Source organism: Lathyrus oleraceus, chromosome 4, assembly GCF_024323335.1.
Source record: "Lathyrus oleraceus cultivar Zhongwan6 chromosome 4, CAAS_Psat_ZW6_1.0, whole genome shotgun sequence".
Lineage (NCBI taxonomy): Eukaryota > Viridiplantae > Streptophyta > Magnoliopsida > Fabales > Fabaceae > Lathyrus > Lathyrus oleraceus.
The window spans coordinates 24,985,032-24,994,269 of NC_066582.1; the positions used below are offsets into that span (position 1 = coordinate 24,985,032).

General features: G+C 33.3%; 1 protein-coding gene and 1 long non-coding RNA gene across 2 annotated transcripts; one reads left to right on the plus strand and one right to left on the minus strand.

The window, feature by feature from the left end:
* Positions 1 to 1,176: 1,176 nt before the first annotated feature.
* LOC127138546 (uncharacterized) lies at positions 1,177 to 4,811 on the minus strand. Its single transcript, XR_007808803.1, has 2 exons — positions 1,667 to 4,811; positions 1,177 to 1,542 (listed from the first exon to the last, which is right to left on the minus strand). It is a non-coding gene; the product is annotated as an uncharacterized LOC127138546 (long non-coding RNA).
* Positions 4,777 to 6,297, plus strand: LOC127138545 (xyloglucan endotransglucosylase/hydrolase protein 22). Its single transcript, XM_051065016.1, has 3 exons — positions 4,777 to 5,397; positions 5,494 to 5,687; positions 5,773 to 6,297. Exons 1-3 carry the CDS (start codon positions 5,134 to 5,136, stop codon positions 6,173 to 6,175), a joined length of 861 nt encoding a protein of 286 aa, XP_050920973.1. The 5' UTR covers positions 4,777 to 5,133; the 3' UTR covers positions 6,176 to 6,297.
* The last annotated feature ends 2,941 nt before the right edge of the window (positions 6,298 to 9,238 follow it).

Below are 9,238 nucleotides of genomic sequence, written 5' to 3' on the forward strand. Positions count from 1 at the left end.
TCTTCAATGATTCCAATGTGCTCTAAAATATCTCCTTGAATGTTTCTAGCCGTCATTTTTCTATCAAATTTAGAACCCTACAAAACTTAGCAAAAGCCTTTTTATAGCAATTTCGTGTGTCAGAAAATTCGTGGCATTGCGCGATAATTCTTTGGGCTATGTCTCCTTTTTAAATTTCTTTTGAAAAAAGTCTCGTCTCAATCCGAATTACGAAACTCCAGATATGGTCAAATTATCGAAGAGATGTTATGATGTAAATTGTGCTGAAAAATGTTTGTTTCTTCATAATTTCTTCACGATTTTCACCAAGTCTTTATTTCTTCCCTGTGATAGATTTTTGCTCAATTCTTCACACTTTAGCATGCTTTTTCTCGTTAATCTTCCTATTTCATCCAAATTTTCTCGTAAAATCACGTAATGGTGACTGTCATCACAACCTCAAAATTAATTGGTTGCTTATCCTCAATTAAACTGTTTGCACACTGAACATTTCGTAAGAATTAAAATGCTTACCCTTATCAATGAATGTCACCTTTATTTTTTTTTCTGATAAACACTTTGGTTCCCTGTTTCAATCCAATCAATTCGGAAAAGGTTTTCCGAATAACAAATACTCAAACTATCTCTCATCTCACAATTATGCACTCAATTTGACAGAGTAGTCACTCAAATAACATGCAAAAGCATTTAACAATGAATTTAAAAATTTTCTAATTGAATCAATCAAAATCATATTTAAACACATATTTTTGAGATCTTTTAAATGTTGTAATGTGGAATATGTCAGAATAGGATAATTTAGGATAGTAAACTTAAACTTTTGGAGTTGTATACCAAAATTTCCTTGATGTTATCAAATTCCTTCCATATCACTCTTTTGTAATTCACTTGGTACTAGAGAGTTGCATATTGTTGGTCTTATTTTTCAACAATTTTTTTGATAAAACTATTTTAGCTTCTTATTCTTTCTTTTTATTTTTTATTTTGGACCAATTTCTCTAGTACGGAAACCTCAGACTTATTTTTTGCTAACTTCCAAGAGCAATCACAAACTTATTATTTTGCTTCAAACAATTATTTCTACCTTATTCTAAAGAGGGTGAAAATAATTTATCTTTCAAGTAAAATGATTATATAATAAGGTTATGTCATCGAAATAATGGTTTAGCCTCAAAGTGGTTAAACAACAGCTACAATCACATTCAAATAGAGTGGCTTAAAAGGCTCAAAATTTTCACAATCAGTTGTCTCAATGTGTTTTTATCAGGCCAAAAGACTCGAAATTAGAAATAGTGCAAATTCTAAAAAATGACTAATGTATGGATACACTCATAAGAAGAAAAAATAAATTGTGGAAATATTTGGCTCAAACCTTACAAACTGTTGTATCTGAAGCTTGAGTACAAGTAGTCAGTTTCCCTTTTCTTCATCAACTTTCGATCTGCAAGGGAACTTCTCTGTTGATCTCCTTCATTCATTATTTTTCTGGTGATTTTTCTTTTTCTTTTTCATGATGACACTGGTAAGGTATCTAATTCAAAACTGAAAGAAACAACAAAAGCAAACAGTTCATTAATTTCTAACAAAGAGAATTATAAAGGGACGAGCTTCTAAAGATCTAGCTAGTACCCTTTTTAGATCATAGTTGTAGCGGGGTTTTCGTTACCTTTAGGTTTATTGACTAAACCAAAAGTCAACATACAATTCGAGTCGCCACCGCACTTTTATTTGTCCAAAGGAAAGGCTAAAAAGCGAAGAAAAGCCAAGTAAGAAGTTTTTCAAATCAAAAAGTAATAAAAATGTCAGAGATCTAGGTAAGGGGGTTGGTTATGAAATGGGAAAGTTTTACGCACCCAAAACATCCTTAGTACTCTAAGGGAACCTTTTTTTGCAAATATGTGTTGTAGGTTGGTATTTGTGAAAAGATTTGTGCAAAAGATTGGAGGGATGAGAAGAGAATAGATTATATTTACAATTTTTGTTGTTTGAATGGATGAACCCATTGCTTACGTACCATCACAAAGGAGGATCAAAACCTCGTAGTTCGGGGTAAAAATCTCAAAGATTGGTGAATTGATTTTAATCAAAAGCCTTAAGGTCTTTTGTTATCAAATGGAGAAAACTCAACCTAAACCAACAATCCACCATGTGAGGAAGGCTTCAACATGCTAGTGAGGGGTTAACCCTATAATAAGCATGGAAGGCTTATAATCTAACACTAAGGATGGGGTGAGATTTACATCAACCACTATGATAACTCAAACCTATGACTAATGTTTTTGAAAAAAAGATTGAAACAAGTGGCCATTGGAACCACAAAAACAACTTGAAATGAGTTATATTTACAAGTTAGATTTATTTACAAAATGAGGTCAAAGTTGGATAAAAGTTTATTTACAATGAGTATTTATATAAATGGTTTTGAAAAGTCAAAGGCTTAAGGCCTAGGTTTCTAATTTGAAATAAAGTCAAAGTTTTAAAAATGGTTTCTGACTTGGTTAGAGTGGGAGAAGAGAGAAGGGTTATCCCTAAAGCATAGAAAGATAAGAGGGGAAAGATAAAACCCTTGGAGTTCCTTTTCTTAGAGTCATAGAGATGACTCAAGATGCTCATTTCCTTTGGACTTAGCATACAAACAATCAATCAATAATTTTAATTCAAGCTCCTAGGATCTCCTTTTGGCTTGGCTCTTAACTTGGCTACTCATGACAATGGTCCTCTTTTCACAATCTTAAGATGGGATCCCTATCACACAAAGCACACATCAAAAAGCTCATAACACAATAAAGGGAATGGACAAAGAATAAGTTTGAAGAGAAGTCCTTTGAGATCAACTTTGAATTTTAGCATTCTAAAGGCATGAGGTCTAGTTGCTCTTCAACAATTTTTGCATTCTAAAGGCATGAGGCCTAGTTGCTCTAGAACTCCTTTAAGCATGGATAAATCCTAATTCTAAGTCTTTTCTCCTTTTGCATTTGGTTCACATCAAAACAAACACAAACACAACAAAATAGCAATATATTTATATACAATAATAGGCTCAAATGAGCAAAAGAAAAATGACATAAACATAAAATATGTGCCCAAGTGAGCAAAGATGAAAATCAAGATGAATAATGAGCAAGAAATAAATGACATTAAAAGTAAATGGAAAAAATTTAAAAGCTCAAATTAAAGTTAGTAGTTAGTAAGGTTATGTTAGCTTGTCATAAGACAATGTAGCGCTATGTTAAGCAATCGTAAGTGGACTAATGTAGTAGTCATACTTATTTGAGGTCGGTCAATAAGAATATAGGCAAAGAACACAAGTTAGAGATCATGACTAGTAAGTCAAGCTCCATAAACTTGTCATGCCAAACAAAAGGGGGAGGGCCTTGTATTGACTTTTGGTTATTTGCTTGACCAAAAAGTAACCTATCTTTGACACAAAATAATTCACTTGATCATGGATCAAGTTGAATTTGGTTTGGATCAAAGAAGATTAAACTTCTATTTGTCAAGACCAACTTCAAGACTTTAACTCATTGGTCATTGACGGAAAGAAATGGATGAAGAAGAAAGGGAGGGGTAAGAAGTCAACAAACAAACCCAATTGATCAAGGGATAACTCATCCTTGATCAAATTCATTCATCTTTCTAGGTGATGATCCTTAAGGATTTTCAAACCACAAGATCCAATGAATTTGATCAAAGTTGAATCAATTCAACCTCAATCAACACCAAACAGAAGAGAAATGAAGATAACAAGTCAAGAAGTCAATGATATTTTTCTGGTATTTTTTGAATTAAAATAAAATACAAATAAAAAATAAACAAATAAGGTTGAACCTTAAAATTAAGGCTGAAAAATTATGGAGATGCATCTCCAAAATTTCTGCAACTTAGAAGTTGCGTCAATGACGTGAATGTACTCCACGGAATCGCAAAAAAATATGATTTGATCAACCTTTTCATCCAACAAACGTTTAATGCACTATGTCTAAACTATCTTAAATGTTATTTCTATTCACTTCTAATCTTAATCATCAATTTCTATTCATTTATACAAAAACTCAAAATTTTATTAAAAAGTCAAAAAATTTACAAAAGATTGATATTTATGAGGTTAAAAATGTTGATTGAATTTCCTTTATCTTGTTCGTTGAGTTTTGATTTAATGTAGAGAAAAAATTAAGAGAATTTGAATAAAATAAAAATGAGAAAAAAGAAGGATCAAACACGATTTAATCGTCAAAATATTCTAAAGATATAAAATAGAAGAGAATTTATGTAGGATAGTTAAGAAATTTATTGAATGCATTAAAAAAAATCCTCAAATTAATACCCATACCATACTTATTGATTGTCATCCGTAGCCATGAATAACATAAGTAGGATTGAAGCAAATACACTCTTACATCACTAGTTACTATTTATTTTCCTTTCACTCTATCATAGGATGCTAGAGTTTAGAATCCAGATGACATTATAAATTAAGGCGGTTTAGAATTTTGACACTAAAATAAGAGTTTCTTGCTTGTACCAGAAGCGGCATCACATAAATTCACACGTGGACATGGTGATATGACTCAAGGGAGCATTTTGACCAATCTTTATCCATAACAACATAACCTTAATGTAATGAAAGTCGGTGAAATCTTAGGCGGTTTACATGAAATAGTACTCAACATTATCAAAATAGTTTTTCCAATGTAATTCCAATCACATATTTAGAAACCAGAAATTAATAGTGCATACTTCAATATTTCTAGAATTTACACACTTTATACTAAAAGTTTACATAGGTAGATGGTAGGATATGTAGAAGCTACTTCAATTTGTAGCACTTTGGATGAATACCACTAACACTAGTTCGGTTTAATAGTGGCTGGATACCCTAACAAAGCACCACGTAATGAACCACTAATCTGATTAAAAGTCTTAAACTATCATTCATTAACATTATAAGCTTATGAAACCGACTTCTATCCAGCTGTCCAATTCCACTTCATCCCACCAACCACTATCCAAACAACATTCATTCATCCATTCCCACAAACCATAGATTATTATAAATTAGAGCACATGATTTTTGTGTTTCATAACTTGTGACACAAAACAACACTCTTCTGTCTCATACACAAATACTGTCCAATGGCTGTTAATTATGTATTAGCTTTTTTATTAATATGTACACCTTTTATGGTAGCTTTTGCTGGAAACTTATACCAAGATGTTGGTATCACTTGGGGAAATGGAAGAGGTAACATTCTGAATAATGGCCAGCTTCTTACTTTGTCTCTAGATAGAACCTCTGGCTCTGGCTTTCAATCCAATAGTCAATATCTTTACGGTAAGATTGACATGCAAATCAAACTTGTACCTGGAAATTCAGCTGGTACAGTCACAGCTTATTATGTGAGTTTAATTCATACTCAATCTAAAACAATACTGTAATATTTTTCTAAAACATGCCTAATATCTAATATAGAACTTTTGAATCATGCATTGCAGTTACGATCAGAAGGGTTATCTTGGGATGAATTAGACTTTGAATTCTTAGGAAATTTAAGCGGTCATCCTTATGTAGTTCATACGAACGTGTATACGCAAGGTAAAGGTGACAGAGAGCAACAATTTTATCTATGGTTTGATCCAACCGCAGATTTCCACACTTATTCCTTTCTATGGAATCCTGCACATGCTGTGTAAGTTTTTCTATAATTCATATCACAATTATCTCAGTAAAATTCTCATGATTAATTTGACTTGATGTTTTTGTTTTCTTTTCAGATTTTACATTGATGGAAGACCAATTAGGGAATTCAAGAACTTAGAGAGTGAAGGAGTTCCATATCCGAAAAATCAAGCGATGAGATTATATTCAAGTCTATGGAATGCTGATGATTGGGCAACAAGGGGTGGACTTGTGAAAACAGATTGGACACAAGCTCCATTTACTGCTTCTTTTAGAAACTTCAAAGCCAGTGGTTGTGTTTGGTCTAATGGAGTTTCTTCTTGCAAATCCAACTCTTCTGCTTCTGATAATGCATGGTTATCTCAACAACTTGATAATACAAACCAGAAGAAACTAAAATGGGTGCAGAAGAAATACATGATTTATAATTACTGCAATGATGTTAAACGGTTTCCTCAAGGTCTCCCTCTCGAATGCACTGTTCGTACCAAGTCATGAGAGGAAAACCACTTTTACTAGTTTATTTTTTGATGTATTATATTTTTTGAGCTACTATGTTCAGAAATCTATGTAACTGTATGTACATAAATTTTTAGCATTTACTTAATCATGTTTCCCTATATAGCAGGATATTAACTAAGTGATTGATGCATAGTCCTGCTTCCGTTTTATCAATGATTAATTCCGTTTTATCAATGATTAATTAATGAAAAATGTGAACCATAATTAATGATTTTTCTAGAACAGTTTTGGTTCACAAGCTTGATGCCAAGAATCTTAAATGTGTCTTAATAAGATACTTTCAAGGTGTTGAGTGATACTTTCACAACGCACAAGTTTTTAAGGTTTGGGAATCCTTTATGTGTGGTTTAAACTCCTAACATAATAGTAGGGTTTTTTATTTCAATATAATGAAAGAAGATCGGGTGGAGGTCCGGCGTAGAAGATTTCATGATAACAATCCTAGAAGCTCAGTGTGGACTGAAAGGAGGGGTGAAGGCACTTGGTCTCTTAATGATGTTGATGTTGAAAGATTAACCTGGATTAAGTGCTTATGCGGTGCAATCAGTTTTTTAAGTTCATTTCAAGTTGTGTTGGAGAGTTCATTTGTTGCGACGATGAAACTGATAAACAGCAGAATTCAGATATTTGATATAGACAAAATTTGCAATGAACTTGAACGAAGTCTTTAACGTGAAAATTAGTGAGAAGATCTACAGAATAAAGTTGGTCGAGGATTTTCATGGTCCTAAGGAGGGAAAGGATATGAGTGTTTCGGATCAATCGGATTAAGGGGAAGACGAAGGCGCGTGGGAGTCGACTGAGGAGGATGAAGTGGGGGAATTTAGGGAAAATGTGACTCAAAATACTATGTTAGAACAAGATTTAGTTATTTATCTATATCTTAAATTTAGGGGAAAAATTGAGGAGACGTTATTTTGTTGTTGCAACATTCTCTCAGTTTGTATTTCTGGACATGTTTCTGATCACTAAACTTCTGAAGAATTGCAAGTTTCTAAAGTTGTGTTATATAGTTGAAGATTCTGAAGATCTCAAGTTAGATGATTGAGATTATCAAGATTCTGACGTAGATTCTGAAGACTTTGAAGATTATGAAGATACTGAAAATCTCAAGGCAAACTACTAACGATGTCAAGGTTCTGATCAAAGATTCTGACGTTTTTGAATCCAACTTTATGTTTCTCCATCTCATGTTTGATCAACTTTTATTAGAAATCAATGAACTTGAAGATAAGATCAAATGACTACGTGATCAAATAGTACGTAGTACAAATCGAATATCCTTCTCACTACCTGATTTCGTGGGAAAGGACAATAATATACATCACACTTGTCACTGATTTTGTGGGCGAAGGACAGTACGCAATATCACTCCTTTCACCATCCAACAGTGGACAACCGCTCTATGGGCTTTTCTCATTTTTCCTCCAACGATCTTCTTCTTATGCTATATAAGTGAGACTTGGAGACTTGAAGAAATCTATCGGTGATAAACATTTTGACAAGTCTATTTCTTTGTGAAAATCTATCATTCTTTTGTACAGAGTTTTTGCTTAAGTATTTGCTTATCATTTGTGTAAAATCTGTTTGTATAGAAGAAATTTGTAACACACGAAAAATATTATTCAAACGGTTTGTTTGATTCCTTAAGGAGGTTATCCTTGATAAGACAAAGAAGGTTATTCTTTGTGAGTCCTTAAGGAGACTAGGGTATAGTCGGATCCTTGAGAAGACATATAAGGTTATTCTTTGTGAGTCCTTAAGGAGACTAGCGTATAATCGGATCCTTGAGAAGACATAAAAGGTTATTCTTTGAGAGTTCTTAAGGAGACTAGGGTATAGTCGGATCCTTGAGAAGACAAAGAAGGTTATTCTTTGTGATTATTGTAATTTGTTGATTATAGTGGATTAAGTCCTTGTGTATAAGACAAAATCACCTTGACGGGTGGACTGGAGTAGCTTTGAGTTTCAAGCGAACTAGGATAAAAATACTTGTGTTTTTATCTCTTTTTCATTAACTTGTTAAGTGGTGTTCTTGAGTTGGAAAAATCTTTTGTTTGTAAAACCCAATTCAAACCCCCATTTCTTGTGTTTTTCACACCTTCAATTGGCATCGTAGCTCCAGCTCTGATTGTGATAAAAGTTTTATCAATATTTCACCGTGTTCAGTACCAATCCAGTTTGTGTGAGAAACAATGGTCGCTGCTAACTTTGTTAACAATAATGAAAGAGATCACTACAGTGCAAAACCACCAATCTTTGATGGGAGAAATTTGATTATTGGGAATATAGAATAGAAAGCTTCTTTCTTGGTTATGATGTTGATCTCTGGGATCTTGTAGTTGATGGTTACATTCACCCAGTTAATGCTGAAGGAAATAATATAGCAAGAAGTGTTATGACTCATCAACATAAGAAAGATTTCAAAAATCATCGTAATGCCAGAACTATATTGCTAAATATTATCTCTTATACTGAGTATGAGAAGGTAACAAACAGAGATTCTACCAAATCCATTTTTGACTCTCTGAGGATGACTCATGATGGAAATTCTCAAGTAAAGGCGACAAAGCCTTGGCCTTAATCCAGAAGTACGAGGCATTCAAAATGGAAGATAATGAAATAGTTGAGACTATGTTCTCAAGCTTTTAGATAATTGTTGCAAGACTGAAAGTTCTGGACAAAGGATACTCTACAATTGACCATGTCAAGAAGATTATCAGAAGTCTTCCCAAAAAATGGAGACATATGGTAACTGCTTTGAAGATGACAAAAGATCTAAACAGTATCAGTCTTAAAGAACTTGTTAGTTCTTTAAGAAGCCACAATATTGAGCTCGAGGAAGATGAACCTCAAAAGCGAGGTAAATTTGTCGCTCTAAAGTCTAAACCTGAGAAGACAAGAGCTTATCAAGCTAAGGAAGAATCAGAAGGATTAGATGAAGACTCAGAAGATGATGATGAGTTGCCTCTAATCTCAAAGAGAGTCAACAGACTCTAGAAGCACAAGCAAAATGGTCAAGGAAAGTTCAGAGGAGCC

Excerpts from the sequence above, each read along its gene's own strand:
- LOC127138545 (XM_051065016.1), top strand. The coding sequence starts at position 5,134 with ATGGCTGTTAATTATGTATTAGCTTTTTTATTAATATGTACACCTTTT. Across the intron at positions 5,398-5,493 it reads GTACAGTCACAGCTTATTAT|TTACGATCAGAAGGGTTATC; the intron begins GTGAGTTTAATT and ends CATGCATTGCAG. Across the intron at positions 5,688-5,772 it reads TGGAATCCTGCACATGCTGT|ATTTTACATTGATGGAAGAC; the intron begins GTAAGTTTTTCT and ends TTTTCTTTTCAG.